Source organism: Schistocerca piceifrons, chromosome 5 (assembly GCF_021461385.2).
Source record: "Schistocerca piceifrons isolate TAMUIC-IGC-003096 chromosome 5, iqSchPice1.1, whole genome shotgun sequence".
Lineage (NCBI taxonomy): Eukaryota > Metazoa > Arthropoda > Insecta > Orthoptera > Acrididae > Schistocerca > Schistocerca piceifrons.
In genome coordinates this window covers 475,600,901-475,620,477 of record NC_060142.1, presented here as the reverse complement: position 1 = coordinate 475,620,477, position 19,577 = coordinate 475,600,901, and the positions used below count along the sequence as shown (strand labels likewise).

Sequence of the window (19,577 nt, the reverse complement as noted above, 5' to 3'; positions counted from 1 at the left end):
AAGTCAGGTTCCTCCTGCCACCAAACTTCACTAATTCCCACCATATCTAACTTTAACCTATCCATTTCCCTATTTAAATTTTCTAACCTACCTGCCCGATTAAGGGATCCGACATTCCTTGTTCCGATCCGTAGAACGCCAGTTTTCTTTCTCCAGATAACGACGTCCTCTGGAGTAGTACCCGCTCGCGGATCCGAATGGGGGACTATTTTACCTCCGGAATATTTTACCCAAGAGGACGCCATCACCATTAAACCATACAGTAAAGCTGCATGCCCTCGGGAAAAATTGCAGCTGTAGTTTCCCCTTGCTTTCAGCCGTTCGCAGTACCAGCACAACAAGGCTGTTTTGGTTAATGTTAAAAGGCCAGATCAGTCAATCATCCAGACCGTTGCCCATGCAACTACTGAAAGGCTGCTGCCCCTCTTCAGGAACCACACGTTTGTCTGGCCTCTCAACAGATACCCCTCCATTGTGGTTGCACGCAAGCCTCCCCACCAACGGCAAAGGCTTTGGTGGTGGTGGTGGTGGTGGTGGTGGTGGTGGTGGTGGTGGGAGGAGGGGGGGGGATGGAGTATCAGGTGATAATCTATTTTCTGCTTTAAAATGGAAACAGCATGGCTACAGTTCATGCCAAGTTTGTAGCAGTGCATGGCAACAACTCACCACTGTGTCACAAAGCAGTTACGTGGTGCGCACTCTTCCAGCATGGACAGAGAAGTTTGGGTGATGAATCAAGTGGCAAAACACCTCTCTTGCTTTGAACAGTTTACTTCTGACTATATAAGAAAATGGAATTACTTAAATTTCGAAATAATTTGAACAGATTTGTGCTGCATATGCAGATAACGAATATAAAGAAACAATAGGATGTGGCTTACCGCAAAGATGTCATTTTAAGTTCCAGACAGGCACAAATGAAAGACACTTACACATTGCCTTTCAGCCACAGCCTTTCTTAGAAAAGTGCGGGCACGCACGCACACGCACACCCACCCACACACCCACGAGAGAGAGAGAGAGAGAGAGAGAACACGGCTGCCATCTCCATCATGCTGCCAGAGATGTGTGTGTGTGTGTGTGTGTGTGTGTGTGTGTGTGTGTGTGTGTGTGTGTGTGTGTGTGTGTGTGCTTTGCTGGTGAAGGCTGTGGCCAAAAGGCAATGTGTAAGTGTCTTAGTTTTGCCTGTCTGCAACTTAAGTGTCAGCTTTACAGTATGTAGCAATCTGCCTTTTCTTCATGATGTGAGAATTTTAATTCAGGAAGATGATACTGAATGCATTAACAATAACCATGAAAAATGAGTTTAGTGTTATGAATATTTGTTCTTTTTAACATTCATTATTGTCTAGCTTCGAATTATATGTCGCCCCACCATGAGACACTGACGGCACTTTGGTTATTTAATAAAAAAATATAACCAATAAGACTAATCTTTTTCAATGGTTGCAGACGAATACAGATGCAAAATCTTGAAAACTGAGTTCTGTAGGCCAAGACAATCAATCTACACTTTGTACACACTATTCTGAAAATAATTTACTGTGTGACACAATCACACTAATTATGTGACTGATTCAGACAAATTATTTTCCAAACAATCAATGACTTTATAGTCTCCAGTTCAATTATAATTTAGTCCTTTCCATGCAATATTCTGTTAGTTACATGACACACTGACTGCTTCTCTAGTCATGTACACAATTTAATGCTTCTTTCTAAAGCCGTATGTACCAAATTAAAGAAAAGAAGCTGAGTTGGGCCTCTTAAAACCAATTTCTAGAAGATGTAGTGGTAAAAAATGTGACTTCTAAGAAATTCACATTTGAGCACAAAACATTTCAGATTCCAAAGCTCCACGAAAAAAAATCATTAAATTCAAGTGCTGGATTAAAATATTTATCCTACCAACTACTGCTGTTACTATGGCACGCAGAACCAATAAAATGTTTCAAAATAACTGCCTCAGCAACGATAGATATGCATGAGCATCAACATCAGTTATGGATTTGTAACTTTCACATTTATAGGACTTTCCGTACAAGAAAAATTTCCACAGTAAATAAATTTGTCTAATAACATTTGCAAAGGCAATCATCAAAATTTGTCTTAGAGAACTCAAAAGTCTGAATCACAGCAACCATATAGTACAATTAACATGTACTGAAATCAACTGTCTGTATATGAAGTCTTGTCAGTGAGTGAAAAGCAATGCTCAGCTAATTTTGACATCTGCTCTGCACACAACTGTCAGGAAAACGACGCAAAGTGATTATCATCTGCCATTTGTTCCTCCATTGTGTACTGTTGGACATTTTGCCTAGGTATATTAATTTTTACAATGAATTTTGCATTCTGAAGTCCAGTATAGTCACTGATGATTGGCTACCAGAATACCACAGATTGCATTAAATAATGATTAACAAAAATTATGCTTCACTTTCATCAATTTCACAGTTTTCTATTGTTGCAATGATTACAAATATGCAGCTTGCAATACACAACAGATAGCTGGAGGTAAGGAAAACATAAGTTGCATGTTCCACATAAGACTCAAAAGGTTATTTAATGTTTTGATTACAATGTACAAACTTGACATCTCGCTGCTGCAGTTATTGCCTCAGTTAATAGACATGCAATACAAAATTATGTAGTATACCATAGTTACCCGATTATAAGAGAACCTTTACTACAAGATGATTCCTTTTTTTAAAAGACTCCTTGACAGAAATTTATTTTAAATGTATTCTGATAAAATTACGAACTGATTTTTTGACATTATACCTATTCTAAACTTATGCCATTTACTGACTGTCAACATTTTAACAAGGTTAGGAAAAATAAAATTAAGAGAACTGGTTTACATTAATTTCTGGACCATTTTCTTTTCTGCCTGTTTTGCTCACTACCCTTGTATGTGGTATCAGTATTTTTAATCATCATCATCTGCCAAACAGCACAGCTGTGAAACTGGTATCTTCACTGGCACAAATATTTGGCTGTTTCTTTCGAATATTTTGTGATTTCTGAGGCTGTGGCTGCAGTGGGATCTAAGAACACAGCCTTCTTTTCCAGAGCATACCAGATTTCACTTCTACACCGACGTGAGAATGTTATATGTACCTTGCTTCTAAACATACTGTCTGTCCACCATTCTCATTGGCTGCATAGAACCAGCAACTGACACATACCCTTTCGTTCCCATCATGTCATGTTGAGTGTTAACAACACTGCAGCATGAGACACGTAAGTAAACCACTGACCTCCCATCCTCTGCAAAAATGTATACTATTGTTGAGTATTTGTCCAATTTTGAAGTGAATCCAACTCCAACTACAAATGGATTCAGGCAAACTGCAGTTTAAAAATGGTAGATGTTCATAAAAAGCCAAAACACATAGTACAGATTTCCATGGTCAGCAACACGGTGTAATTTGCTGCCTGCTCACTACTCCCCTCTCTCCACTCATCCTAGTTTTCAGCCAAGCCAATTTCACTGACTCCCTCTGACTATTTTCACAGTGCTGTGATTGAGCAACTGTGAAATACTGACTGCAATACCTCCTTGGGTCCAAGCTGTACCTAACAGCATCTATGTTACATGGGGGGGGGGGGGGGGGGGGGAGGAGGGGGGGGGGGGGGGAGATAACGTCAAAACCCTTATAATGTAGAGTAACAAAATTTCGGGAATACATTTGTCTAGGTAACATATTTAAGTAATTAACGCTAATTTAAGAGTGAGATAATCCATTGCGAATGTGAAATGCTGGTACATTAACAACAGGTTTAACTGCCAAAATGTTGAATGCAAGCATGCAAATGTGCACGCATTTTGCTGTACAGGTGCCAGACATCAATTTGTGGGATGGAGTTCCATGCCTGTGCAGTTCATCGGTCAGTACAGGGATGGTTAATGCTGGTTGTGGAGAATGCTGGCGTAGACGTCCGATAACAACCCGTATATGCTCAATTGGAGACAGATATGCTAATCAAACAGGCCAAAGCAAAAGTTTGACACACTGTAGAGCACGTTAGGTTACAACAGTGGTATGTGGGGGGGGGGGGGTATTATCCTGTTGGAAACATCCTCTGGAATGCTATTCACAAATGGCAGCACAACAGTTCAAATCACCACGCAAATTTACAGTCAAGGTGCGTGGGGTAACTACGAGGGTGCTCCTGCTGTCATACGGAATCACACCCCAGACCATAGCTCCAGGAATACGTAGTGTGTGTTTAGCATGCATACAGGTTGCAGGCTATCAACTAGCTGCCTCCTAACAAACACATGGCATCACAGGGACCGAAGCAGAGCCAGATTTCATCAGGAAATACAACAGACATCCACTTGACAACCAGAAGTTGCAAATGGCGGAAGTTTGGGGTCAGTGGAATGCAATTCACAGGTCATCTGGCTCACAGATGTCTTTGAAATAACTGATTCTTAAAAGTTCATTGTGTCATTGTGGTGCCAACTGCAATCTATCTTGGCAGTGCAACATGGCTGTCCAGAGGACAGTCTTCTTACAACCGTACATTGCCGTGACAACTACTGCCACCAATCATGTCCATAGCTATGTTCCTGCCATGTCTTTCTGCAATACTGCAGAAAGAACACCCAGTTTCTTGTAACCCTATTACATGACCTCTTTCAGTGAGGTCCTGATAATAGCATATTTGTTGCCTTAAAGGCATGATTGACTAAAATCAACTTACCATGTCTAATCTCAAAGGTCACTAATGTTCAAAGTTGTTAAAGCATGTATTGAAAGCAAACCTGATTTGCAAGCTCATAGTGGTGCTACTAGAAACCATCTAATGTGACTGGGTAAAATTTGTACATACTTAATTTTTCAGATGTAGAAACACATATACCAACTTTTGTTTATTTCACACAACTACTCCATGGTGTTGCGAAATTTCTTTTTCTGGCCTTGTACATAAGCCTATCTTCACAATGGGTCTTGCCACTGTAGTCTTGTGATCACAATTATAGTCACAATTCTTTCGTTCGTTAGAAATTTCATTCTGGATTAATTTTCCGTCTTGTTTCATCTAAATGTCATCGTGTTCTAAAGCTGATAACATTTTACCTGATGTTCCAATATGTGAGCAGCAACCACTTCTTAGTAAATCATCACTTCCTCCCACAGCCAAATAAAATGTTGATCTGGATTCAAAATCAACTAATGTTTTTTGAAGGACAACATTTTCGCTTTTGAATATTACCTCTACTTAAAAAGCAGCATTAATGTTTGTACATGGTATTCATACATGTATGAGAACTTTCAGCAAACCTGTTCAAATACAACAAGAATTTGTAAGATGACAATTTCATGCAATTTCCCCTGTGTTTCAAAAACTGGCAAATTTTTAAAAGAGCAATAGATTGTTCTAATGGGTAGGTCATGGTTTCTCATGTATCCCTCGCACTAGCGTTGCGCAAACAATTTCCTACACTTCTTTGTGCAACACTGATACTGTATCAAGCACTTCAGCATTCCCAGGAAATTTCTAGCCAGTTCACATGAGAGTATTGTTTTCCCAGACCTACCTTCTCAATTCAACATAAATCTTCAAGTGACCTGAACAGCCAAACCTTCATATGTGCATGTAAGACAACCCCTATATACTCTATTAAAGTAAAAATGTTTACCTCAGTAGCAATAGTTTAATCTGTGAATATAAGATGACCCTGTATTTTTAGAATGATGAATATGGAAAAAAATCATCTTATAATCGGGAAAATAAGGCATAGACATTAAGGAAATTTCCGCGTTGCCCTTACCAAAAATTTAAAAACCAAAGTCTTGAAGTTATTTTGGTCTTTTCATTGTTTTAGAACATGATATTTCTCTCCTTCTCAAACTTGTTAACAGCACATGGAGAATATCACAATTCTTCAACACAATACTAAATAAGGTTTGCAGATTCACTTCAATTACTGAAGAGTGATTTGTACTTATTTTTATACATATCATTATAATCACTAGCACTGAGTTCTTTAAAGAAGCACCCTGATACATAGATATTTACTTAAGCTCAATATTTTAAGATTGAAGTAACAAAAACCAAAGTGCTTACCATACGCAATCTACGTAAGATTAGTCAAAAATGAAATAATGAAAACAAAAAAATCTCAAACACACTCTCCTGTAAATTTAATTACTGCAAACAAAGCATAACACTATGAGCATAACTAAAGCCAATGGTAACAAAAGAGGAAGAAACCATATGAAAACATGATTAAAAAATAAATTACAATAAAAGTGAAAAAAGAAGTGGGGAAATGTTAACAAGAACATAGAGAACGGTAGAAACTGGAGATACATGGAAATAAACTATAACGTACAGAAGTTCAGAGTTTCACCATATTTGCTAATGTCACATGTTGATATAAGATGTGGTGGTGGTGGCGGCGGCGGTGGCGGCGGTGGTGGTAGTAACATACAGGAGCTAGTATCTACTGTAGAAATGAGTTCCTGTTTGTGATGCTATGAGCTACTGGTGCTGGGCAGTGAACTCTAATCAGTAGCATACATTAAGGTCTTTGCTATTGTACGCACCTCATAAACTCACAATTATATGCCAATGATTTCACATTTAGATTCAGTCCACTGCAGAAACTGCAATAAAGTGTGGTGGTGGTGGTGATTGTTTGGTTTGTGGGGCACTCAACTGCGCAGTTATCAGCGCCCGTACAAATTCCCAACCTTTGCTCAGCCCAATGTTGCCACTTTGATGAATGATGATGAAATGATGAGGACAACATGAACACCCAGTCATCTCGAGGCAGGTAAAAATCCCTGACCCTGCCAGGAATCGAACCCCAGACCTGTGCTCCGGAAGCAAGACCACAGGCTGCGGACTGCAATAAAGTGTCACACCACATCAAAGTATATGCACTGCAATGTGGTTATGTACTACAATTTCTTCAGTGGTTAAATTGGGATTTACTAAAGTAATCCACATATGTATACAAAGGATATCAATATTAACCAACAATGACCGTTTTTACACCACTCAATACTCGGAAATGGTATCAGAATTTATATAACTGAACTCTTCAGCTGCTTCTTTGAAACAGGAAGGCATAGATTATGAGAACTAGTAAAGTTCCTCAAGATTGTTTGCAATGCAGTAGAGCAAGCAGCGATCAAATATCTCTGAGCAAGCACATCTGCTAGTGAAGACTTCAGGATTTGATGTGTACTGTCACAGCCAGATCATAGCATTTTGTAAACAACATGGTAGTCAGTCTGACACATGCTCCACACAACAACAAAATTTGATTGGTTACTAATCTCGTCATGTAAAAACTGGATTATTAAGATCATGTATATTCTGAAGTAGCTGTCCCTTCACTGTTAAGCTAACATAAAAAGTTGAACACTATATGCACTGAAATTGACAACATCAATTTTCTCACAGGTGAGTCTCCTTCAATGAAGCAGGTCTCCCTATTGACAGACTAAGCGGTGGTCTTGGCAATAGGGCACAAGTGGGGATGAGTGGTGTAGCCTGAATATTGTATAGGACACTATAGTTGAGTCGGCATAAACTGATCCCTGAAAGTTGCAGCGGGATGGGTGCGACAGCTTCGCCGGCATATCTCAACCAATAATGTAATGCGAACTTGTAAACGTCTCAATGGTAATGCCCCAGTGTTACCATAGCTCTGTAGATGGCTACAGTCATCAGCACTTTCCAGCTAAAACTGGCAACAGTGCTGCGAGCTGTTAGGAATCATCTTACATTGTTCACCTGAGGTAATGATTTTCAGATATTCATAATGGCAGAAATGTGTAATAATAAAATCAAAACCAAGAGAATATTCTATCGTACAACGGGAACAGTGGAATATATTGAGACAGTTAATAAGGGCAAGAATTGTCTAACATAGCACATGATATCTGTTTGTGAACTTGTTACTGTGAGAAGGCAGACTATCTAAAGTGAATCTGAACTGGAAATTTGAGAAGGCTACTCTTACATTATTAGTTGCAATTTCCAAACACTTATTGGACCTTAATGACAACATTTTATTTTAGAACTTCAGCATATTTTCTTAAACAAAACTAAATTTGATCTTCTCTTGATATATTGCATGGATATATTGCAAATTCTTGCTAGAGTATATGTGCAGCCTATTGAAAAACACACATTATCCTTCACAACCTTTATTTCAATTCTTTTGTCAACCTACCCAGCTGATTCGCAAGACCTCAAGTCCATTCATGTAACACAAAAGTTACTTCTGAATGACACTTATTATAATATAGCATGATTAAGATTTTCACTAACCAGTTTGTCCATCAGACCTAACAGTTAACAACATGCCTACCAAAATATTCAGCTACTTTCGCCCTCATGAGCTATTTATAACCAAGACCTAACTGAAAAATCCCAGCAAAGATTGGTTCTCGCTCATCACAATTGGTGCATAATTTGTAAGTTTCCTTTACCTCTAGTTCTCTAATAAGATCCTACCCTTATTTCTGAATGGGACAACCTACCTCTCAAAGAAAAAGCCTGCAGTAAGAGGAGTGACACTACACTGCCAGTTAATCTGCAATCACTTTCAGATTACAATACTGACAAGAACCTAAAGCTGTCTTATAGTTTAGTTTACACTAACAATACAAAATGCCCTGTTTTCTGTTGCAGCACAGTTCATTCCACAATAGCAGCAAAACACTTCAACAAGCAAGTAATCTGTATTTAGTAAATGGTTATGCCAGTTCATGGTTTACTGTTTAGTTGCAAATCGCCTATCTTATGGCTTCCGGGGTAACAAAAATCAATTTCCAATATTTCGCATAATTATTGACAGAATTTGAAAATTTAAAATGCTGTCATTATCCATTCATTACGAAGAATAGTCATATGTTACAGGCTTAACACAATTAAGACAAGAATTACAGGTAGAAACAGTGTACAGGTCTTAAGATAGCATAACCCACTGCACGCAAATACCCAAATCATACACATCCAGTGTTTAAAAATGAGAGCACTTACTGACTTAAACTTTACACAGAATTTCAAACCTTCGCAGAAATATTTCTTGCTAAAGTCCCCCACAAAATTATGAAAGGAAAGAAGTTTATCACTTACTACAGCTAAGGCAAATATTTTAATTTACTACTACTTTACTACTAACTATTCGCAACACATTTTATAGACAGTGTCCACTATCACTGTATGACACGTAGTTCACAGGATACTACGTCAAACACCGAGATGCGTGAAAAACTAGCTTTTATTTGAAACGGAATGAACATTACCTAGATTTTCTCCACCCAGTGTTTGATAATGAAAGCACTGAAGAGACTATACCAAAATAATCAGCAACCAGTTGCATAAAAGAATTTTTTTAACCGGTTTAGGGCATTTAGTGCCATTCTCCAGAAGATCCAGTCACAAATTTCAGCCCCATGACACACTTCACACTGTTTTTGTTGGCAACAATGAAGCGTGAAGTGCATCAAGGAGCTGGAAATCGTGACAGGATCTTCTGAAGAATGGTACCAAGTGCCCATTACAAAATTAAATTTCTTTTTTGAAACTGGTTGCTGATTATTTCGATATATACTAACACAGTTGCTGAGATACTACACTCACAGACTTCTAACAAACTTAAACATTATTTCAACATTTTCTAAACTCTTTCTCACTTACATGCTTAACACCAAATATTCGAACACATTAACACATTTGTAAGTCAGAAGTTCAAAGCTGTTTTATACACAGAAGTTTGATTCTTCAAAGCACTGGGTGTTTACTGGCGGAAAGCATGTGCAGTTTGGAAGGCAACAAGAAATGTAGGAATGCAGAGAAAGAAAGGACAGGCACAATGTAATGTGAGGGAGAATATTAATAAAGGAAAAAGCTCTGGGTTGTAGGGTGGAAGAGAAGCCACTACGCAAAATCAAACAAAGAAAAATCCAGGTTGGAATAATAACAATATGACTGTTCAATAAAATCCAATCGGTCTGCAAGTTGCTCCACTTCGAATAAAGTGCTCGAGCTTTCAATGACTTCCTCCAGGAGACATTTTAACCCTTCTAAAACTGACCATGCCTACTGTTGGTGTGATTGTGAAGTGGAAATGTGAAGGAACAACCTTGCCTAATCTGAGACCAGGTAGACCTCATGCATAGATGGACAGAAAACGTGAAGTGTTGAGGAGGGTGGTTGTAAGAAAGCACATGAAATCAGCTTAAGTAATCACTCCTGAGTTGCAAAATGCTACCAGCAAGCCAGTACCTTAACATGATGACCATGCATTGGGATTAAAAAAAGAATGAGGTATAACTGTCTAGCAGTTGCTCCTCGTAAGCAACATATTTCTGTAGTCAACATTAAGCAAAGCCTGAGATGGGGTGGAAAGCAATACCATTGGACGGTGGTTGACTGGATACATTGGTGTGATTAATCATGTTATACACTGTGGCAGTCCAATGGAAGGGTTTGAGTTTGGCAAATGGTTGTAGAACTTAACTTTTGATCGTGTTTAGAGACAACAGGAGTGAGAAGATGGTCATGTTATGGTATGGGTGATTTTTTGTGATTAGGGTGTGGTACCCTTACTGTGCTTACGAAACAGTAAATGCTGAATGATATGATCATGTTTTACAGCATTGTGTACTGTCTACATCAGAACAGTTCGGTGACTATGATTGTATTAGCACGACAATACACCCTGCCATGAAGCAGCATCTATCAGGCAATGGTTTGTGGACAATAACATTCCTGAAATTGACTGGCCATGTCAGTGTCCCATTTGGAACTCAATGAAACAGTTGACAGTTCCAGACCATAGCAGCCAAGACCATTACCTTCTTGGATTTTGGCTCTTGAGGAAAAATGTGCAGCCATTCCTCCACAGATGTTCAGACACTTCACTGGATGTGTCCCCAGCAGAGTTCAAGCTGTCATGAAGACAAATGGTGTACACCCCCTGTATCAACATCAGCTAATACGTGTCCATCCACATAATACTGATCACATAGTGAGTGTATATATTAAGCCTCTGCACACTTTGTGGAATTAAGAGTGTTGTGTAATTCAGTCACAATTGAGTATTCCCTAAGATTTTCACTTTCTGTAATAGTTTAGCTTTAAGTGTTGTCACAGTTTATACCAACAGTGCGCCACCCCTCAAGCAACTGTCTGATTTTAGTGCACTTGTTGTACATTCAAACTATTGCATACATTTTAAAAAACTTCCCTCATTTCTCTTAATGATCTGACACACTTTGACGCACAATGTGTGTCCTGTTCATAATGGCTTAGTGTTTGAGCAGAAGCTCTCTGTACACTATCTATAGCCCTTTGTTGAGTGGGTGTTCTTGCTTGCTGACAGCATACTCAACTCACTGGAAATGGGTGTTTGTGTACTGACTTTTCCATGGTGTTTCCAAAAACAGCAAGGGATAGGAAAGTCCACTCAGAGAGCAACCCATTTGCCTGGGTGTTAGACAATGAGGTGCAGCGGGTTCCCACTAACAATTATTTCACGTCATCAGGTGTCCGTCCCACCAGCAAGTAGCACAACTTGAGGTTGAAGGACTTCTTTTTTAACACAGAAGCTCGTACCACCCTCCTGACCCAGGCATTTAAGACAAGACCCCAGTCCCTTGGCCACACAATATTCCTATGTCGCATCACAGAGCAGTAGCTTTACATGCACGGAGCTTATGATTACACAGTGTCGGCAGAAGAAACCTGGATTGTCAATCTCACACCCTGCCAATGAAACCTGAGATGTCTAAAATATAGACAACATAGACAAATTTATTTACAATAAATAGTGGTACATTTAGTTAACACTGTGTGCCATAGCTTTAATATCTTCTTCAATGTTCGAAAGAATGCCATGCCCACACTATTATTGACCATCTTAGTGTGGACTGCCAAACCCTCACTAAGATGTGCATGTAACATTACAGACATGGCACTCAAAGTGTTAATAATCATTAACATTATTAATCACTTAAGGTATTGCAGCAATATTTACAAGCATTATTGCAAAGCAAGGATGTCTTGGAAAAGTTAAAAGTGAACACTAAATTAGTTAATACTACAAAGAATGTTAAAAGGGTTCATTACCTGCCATGCTACTCACCTACAGGCCCTGAGCCTGCTATGGGAGTAGGTGAAGATGAAACCATATTCAGACGACCTTGTTCCTTGACAATAGGGTCTGGAAGAAAAAGTCAACACACAATGTATTACCAAACAACTGATTTTGGTCATTAGTATATAACACATTACTGTTTCATATAAAGGTAAATCTGTTATTAACTTGAAGGTTGGCTTGCTTTAGCAAGCAACTATTGTTGGAGGTGGTATGGACCTGCCTTCCTCCAACTTCTGGACTAACTAACTAAGCCAGTTATAAGGAATGATTGTGGTGGTGGCGGTGAGCAGTAAGAAAGAGGAGTGATGTGGAGGTGGAGTGTTACAATTCGGGAGGAAAAATCAGAGAGAAATGACAAGATATGGTGACAGTAAGTGTCATTGACAGAAGATGGAGACCAGCAGAGGTTTAAGCAAATTGTAAAGACTGAACTACTACACACAAGAGCTGGACCTGTGTATTGAAGACAATGTTATGGGATGCAGCACATTAGTGGCTGGGTGTAGGAGCTTGCTGCCACACAGAATGCTGCACATTAATTGCAGCACATCAACTTGCCTGCCTCTACATGTGGCTAAAACTGTAGATTGGTTAGGGAATGTCTAATTGGACTGCAGTAGGTGGTGGGTGGAATTATGGGGAAGGCTATGCAGACGGTAATCCAGAGGAATAAATTAGGTGGATTCTTGTTTTTCTTTGGACCAGGGGTGTGTGTACACCCACTACATCAGAGCAAAAGAGGAGTAGAAAATAACTCATACAAATGTTGAGAAAAAGCAGCCCATTAAAAGGTAAAACATATCAACTCAAATTACATATACAGTTCACACAAAACTCAACTTTGTGCAATTGGAGAAAACAGTTGTTTAATTTGATATCCCTACTTCAAAGCCGAGGAAAAGCAATGTTTCAGTTGTGTAGCCATGGCTAATGTGTGTGGACACAGTTACATTGCTGTGGCATTATTAAAAGCATATGTGTGGGTACACAAATGTCTTGCTTGATTGGGAGAAACTTGCTTTAGTTTCAGGCAGTATCAAAGAGAAGCCACAGAAGAGAGAAGGAAATATGAGAGAAAACGGTGACCTCCACCACCACTAAAGCAATTCAGCATTAATCAACCAAATCCACTTGCAAAACAGCAGCTGAACCGCAAGAGCTGCAATCAACAATGCATCAAGAAAGACTTGCAAATGAAAGTTTTGAAACCAATGTTTGTTCAAGAGAGTTATTTTCTGATGGATGTGTGATGTACCATAGTTAACACAGGAGGAACATGGTTTTCGGCTCTAAGGACAATCACCATTATGTTAGAAAAAAACGTATTTTATGTTATGGTATGAGGGGCACTGTTGTCATGATGCCTGTTTCAGATCGGTTTTATAACTTTTTAAGAGCATATGAATGGAAATTCTTATTTGGAAGTCTTTTGAACGTGATGTTTATACAGACAAGGAAATCATGGATTGTGTAGTTACAGCAGAACAAAGCTCCAGCATACTTTGCTACTCAGATGCAGGAGTTCCTTGATGAACAATTTTAAGGCCAATGGATTGTGCACAGTTCAACAACTCCAGCTCCATTTAAATGACCACTGTGAAGCCCAGATCTCTCAACTGCCAGACAATTCATTATGAGGAATAATTTAAGTTCATATCTGAACATAGGTACAAGACTTACAAAGAGCTGCACAAAATTGTTACAGTGTTTTAAGTCTTTTGACGCATAACCAACTTAAGACGATCTGCAATATGTCAAAGAGATACGCAGATCTCTGCATTAGGCACAATGGTGCCCACACAGGTCCACTAGATACATAGGTATTATACGTACATACTCCAATATAAAATATATTGTTTTGATCTAGAATGAGAACCTCTATAGTGTGTTTAAAATTAGTTGCAGCTTTTTATGTTTGGTTGACCGGAGAGGATTTAATGCCGTCACCCAGGTAACAACAATGGCGAGCTGGTTTTCCCCACCATGCTGCCAGTAGTTTGGTTGGTAAAGTGCCCCTGTTGCCACCCCGCGGATAAACAGCACCATGTGGTGACATGTTTTAGATGCTTCTGTTTTCGTCAGCTCTTTGTGAACTCTTGTTTTTTGTCGTACAAGTGTTCCGCAATGGTCAGGTGTTGTGAACAAGTGTTTCTGTATTGGCGTTGCGTTGATAACAACAGCGCAGCATGTCTGAACATGAGATTCACTGTTAGAGGCTGCAAAGATAATGAGCTGTGGAAGGGGAATTCCAATCCATGGCCAAGGTCATCAATGTGTGTGCTGTGCTGCGCTCTGTGCACAGTTATTTTGAACTCGAGTGCAATGGCAGTCCAATTTTTGAGGTTACAAGAGCGGTGGACAGAATAGCTGCTGCACTTAACATTCACTAATCTACAGTGCTGAGAACTGGCATGGAGAAGGAAAGAAAGGAAGACACGAATGAAGGAGCAACACCGAGTCATTAGAAACTCTAGGCAAGGAAAGACATTATGATAGACGAGTAACAAAGATGGATGCATTCCAGCTGGATGCAATTAGCAGACTTGTGTACACTAGTTGTCAGTGCAAGGAATATCCTACTTTAAACAAACTTCTTTTCAGCCTCAAAGAAGCGGAGCTGGTTCAACGGGAGTAGGTCATCACTTCAAAATTGTTTACACGAGCTTGGCTTCCAGCATGAAAAGTTTCCGTCTTGGACATTTATCATTAGACAGAAGAGACATTTGGCATGGAGAGGCCAATATCTGCGTGCAGCGAGGAGCATTTCATTTGAAGACATTATGTGGCTGGAAAAGATGTAGGTTAATGTGTGTCACACATTGACAAAGGCATGGACAGATCTCTCAGCACGAGTAACAATGAAAGCACCACTGGGCAAGGGTGGCAGGACAATTGTCGTCCACACTGGATCTGCTCGTCGCTTCATTTCAACTGTTTGTTGTTCTCTTCCAGGAAGCAAGGTGACTACCGCGAGGAAATGAATGTCAAAGTTTCCAAGGAGTGGTTTTCTGATGTTCTGCTGCTGAATATTCCTCCAAATACAACATTAGTAATGGACCATCCACCATACCACTCTGTTGTGATAGACAAAGCTCAGAAAATGCAGTGGAGGAAAGCAGATATTTTGCTCTGGGTGCAAATAGATGTTCCCTCGAGTAACTTGAACCTGGCATGAATAAGGCCAAGTTAATGGAACATATAGTCCTTTACAAGTAAAAAACTCCACATTATCAGGTCGATGAATTGGCTACCAATAAAGGGCATAATGTAATCAGGCTTCCTACCTATCACACTCATTTAAAACCGATTGAGAACATATGGACCCACGTGAAAGGTAGTTTGGCAGAAAATAGTAAGTAGTTTACACTCAGTGAGGTTGGAACACTGACAAAATAAGCCATTGCAAGTGTTACCCCAGAAGACTGATCTCGAGTTGTCAGTCATACGAAACAGGTAGTTGAGGAGACCGGATTTGTGGAGGAGTGCTGGAAAAGCAGATTGAAGAGAGAGTAATTTCAGTTGGCATTTGTACCAGTTAAGAGGACAGTGATGGTTCTTCCCTTGGGATCGCTCCACTTACACCATAACTGTGAGCATGTATAAAGTATCACGATTTAAATGGTCTTTTCACTACCGCCATTTCTTTACCGTAAAAGAATGTTTGTCTGGAGTCCACTAATATTCGCTACCTAAGGTAGGAGTGACTAGTGCTGCCCGTTGATGTGCTCAGCACATGCTTCCCTCTACTTGTCCTGTGCGGAACTGTCAAAAAGTCGCAACTTATTTTAAACACACTATAGGACACAATGTACAAGGGATATGTGGTTAAATTAACAAACAAGTAGTATTTATTTTCAATAATTCGTTAAAAAACTGGAAAATATCAGAAACTTACTAGGCAATTGACTGTCAACAAAAATAGAGTACACATTACGGGAAAGTTAAGAAATGCACTCTTTCAAAATGTGGCATACAAGATAGCCTTAAACAACATTTCTAAAGATACTGAAAACTTGCACACGCATAACCTCACCACAGCTCATGTTAGCCAACTCGCCTGTGGATCTTCCCTGTTGGCACAGTGGCACAACAGTCACAAAAGTTTAAAAACCTTTTAACTTAAAGGACTACCACCACCACCACCACCACCACCACCACAGTGTCATTTGCAGTAACACAACATATTCCACTAGTCTTCTTGACTTGCTGATGTTCACATTACTGCATAATTATCAATATTTTAAAGTTATTTTGATTTCAGAATAATGACAGATCTTTGGTTTTGTTATTGAATAATACTAAAATGAAGTGGAAATGAAAATTATTGGAGCCTTCAGAGACTTAATATTTTTGACCTGAAACAGAATCACATATAATAATGTTCTCATTGGCACAGTCACTGAATTACTTGCTTCTGTGTAACAGCATGAAAATTGGTTATAAAATTAGGTATGTGGAATTTGTATTCATGGCACCTATGACCACAAAGAAACCTGAGAAACAGAACAAGAATCAGTACCTGTCAACTTCTTTCAGATGAACAGTCAACATATTGTAAATAGCAAACAGAATTTCACCTAAAAACAAACTATGCTCTTGTGAATATAAAAGCAAATCTCTCATCAACCTGAAAGTTGGTTTGAACACTACAGTGCTTTACTAAGGCATGGTGCTGTCACAGGTGATCTGCAACTGCCTTCTTTTAACCTTTGAAGTGAAACTGCCTTCTTTTAACCTTTGAAGCGACCACTTATAGGAAGCACCTACCATTAACACTGATTCTGAGACAATGCAATTTGCTATTTTCACATTAACAAACACTGCCAGAGGCGAAACAAGTGGGAGTGACAAAGATACTGTGACTTACCAGGTACTGAACTCTAGACCTTTGGGCCCACAGTGTGGCAGTTTAACACCAAGCCAAATACAGTAAATACACTACAACTAGTAACCAAGCCCACTCCCCAGCCAGATCACTTGTCTAGCGTAGCGGTAATTTTGTTTACATGCCAATGCTTGGAGTTATGATTAAATTTCTGAGAACAACATTAGGTAAGTGAATATTGCAACTGTACTATAAGTTACCGCAGAGCACCTAACAACGCGAGTCAGGCATCAAAGGTGTTGCATTGCCACAGGTGATGTGTTAGCTCATAGCTGCCATCATTGCCACGAGATGTCACTCCAAATGTCAAATATGGAACAGATTACATTCATGCACCGCGAAAACTCCCGCGAAAACTTCCACCCAGTGTTAGTCTGGCACAAGTAGCAAAATCACTACAGCTGTGTCTTGATATCAGTGTCGCATAACAGCAGAAAAAGGTGATGGGAGACTAATTTATAATGTGTTTAAAAGAGGAATATTTGTACAGATGTATAGATTCTGGTAGTAACAATAGTGTGTGGCTCAATGGCCTTGTGCCAGTCTTTCATTTTGACACAACTTCAATGACTATTATGTCACTAACCAGCTATCCAACCGGGGAAAGGGGACCTATGCTCAAAGTGCAACAGAAATCACATCTTGTTTCTGGTGAATCTCCAGAGCACTGCGAGATGAATGCAACGTTAAAAAGCAGAGTTAAAATATCTGTGAACAACTCAGGACTCAATCCACAACCTTTCGGTTTCCAGGAATGCAATTTCTGCAGCAGCTGTGCCGCTATGGGGCAATGGCATCATTTTCCCATTTTCACAGCACAAGGGGTGGCTCATTCAGCATAACTCAGTCAATTTTCATGAAATATTTATAAATTACATAGAAATATTTATAAATTACATACACAACACAAATGGTCCTCATGAATCAGTCAACACCAGATCAAAATCTTTACAGTAGTTCCTGATTAGTCCAAACACACAAATAGTAATTGCAGCATGTGACTTAAATTTATATATTTAAAGATAAATAGAAGACAGGCAATACAGACTGTCTTCAGATTACACATCTCTCAACATTACTTGTTAACAATGCTTGCAATCCAATAGCACCACACACTGGTGGTTTCTCTCATCGTAGGTGGGAATAATTAGTCAGGAGGCTATGTCCAGTCTGGAATAATGTGAGGACTGTTGTTTCTCCGTCAGCAAGGATGTAGGTCATTCCAATAGTAGATATTACCAAACACAGCTTATCAATTCACACTTTCAACCACATATCCTGTCAAAAAACAGACCCGTGTCAACAGTGTCATTTCACATAGGAAGACTTCACACTGCAACATTGGGTAGTGTGCAACAATGACTGCTGTAACTGCCAGCTCATTCCTCCGATTTCACACACACCTTGGACCTAGTACAGTATCACATCCTTCCCCAGACCTTTGAAGCATAGGAGACTGTCCACAAAGGATCAGACTGAATTTTCTACAAGTACATGCTCTGGCTGACTTGCAGTGCACCAAGAGAAACTAAGCAGAGATAAATTACATACTACATCTCATTCGCTTCATTTGATCACGTTTTACAGACAAATTCCTTCAGTAAGGGGACCATGAGAATATGGTTGAGCCACAGGTCAGCCAAGCTAATCCTCCTCCTTAGACTTATCAGTGTAAACTGGTGTGCATTTGCTTTGTCACTTGTGAGAAATTTCCCCCATTGGGCAACCAACCAGGTGGCACACAAATTATCCAAGAGTCAGACAAGAGCCTTAGCCTGATGCATCATGAGTGGCTACTGAATGAACAGTTGCGGGCTAACCAGTGCAAAGGCATGGTGGATAGCAACCATAACCTTCATCCATTTTGGTCTTGTTGAACTATACACCTGGACACTATAATCCAGGTAAATCAGCAAGAGAGCCAAGCTAAACTTGAGCACATGTGCTGTCTACTTCCCAGCATTTGCAAATCCAGCAAATCAAGAAGTTGAGTGACTTGCAGGACCTTGGATTTATGTTGCTAAAAGCTCTTTGATGTGCAGAATAGTGTACCTCACTATACATGCAGGCAGATTACATAAGCATCCAGAATGGTGGAATTTTTATGCATAGTCACCTCTGCAAGGAACTTTCAAGTCTGAATATGCTGTCTGTGCCTCCACTCTCTTACACGTTAATTGGAACTGAACTTGCAGTGGCAGTATTTGAAGAGAAGCAAACTACAATAAACTCCTCCACAAATAAGGAGCACCACACTGGCTTCCTTCTTGTAGAGGTTACACTACACAATAGTGCAACGAAGATGGGAATATTTAGATAATTTTAATGAGGAACGTCATTCTCTAGTTCAAATGTGTCTTGACAGGATGGCTCAAAATTGTCTAAAACACTAGTATACAGGAAGGATTATATAAAATAAACAACACTTCCCTACAAGCTCCATTTACACACACTGTACAAGGTGAAGAAGGATTCTTTAAAGTTGTCTCTCTGAGGTGCTACAAAATGGCTTATTACGCTTCATCCTGACTGTGCCATGTCATAAGCCAC

General features: G+C 39.5%; 1 protein-coding gene across 4 annotated transcripts in view; it reads right to left on the bottom strand.

The window, feature by feature from the left end:
* LOC124797992 (casein kinase II subunit alpha) overlaps positions 1-19,577 on the bottom strand; it is a 70,075-nt gene that overhangs the window by 24,280 nt on the left and 26,218 nt on the right. For 3 of the 4 annotated variants that reach the window (XM_047261174.1, XM_047261173.1, XM_047261176.1), the window contains exon 8: positions 12,128-12,205. In XM_047261174.1, coding sequence (XP_047117130.1) covers positions 12,128-12,205 — 78 coding nt within the window. Of the gene's footprint in view, positions 1-12,111; positions 12,206-19,577 lie in introns of all 4 variants that reach the window. The other variant, XM_047261177.1, reaches the window with a different exon arrangement.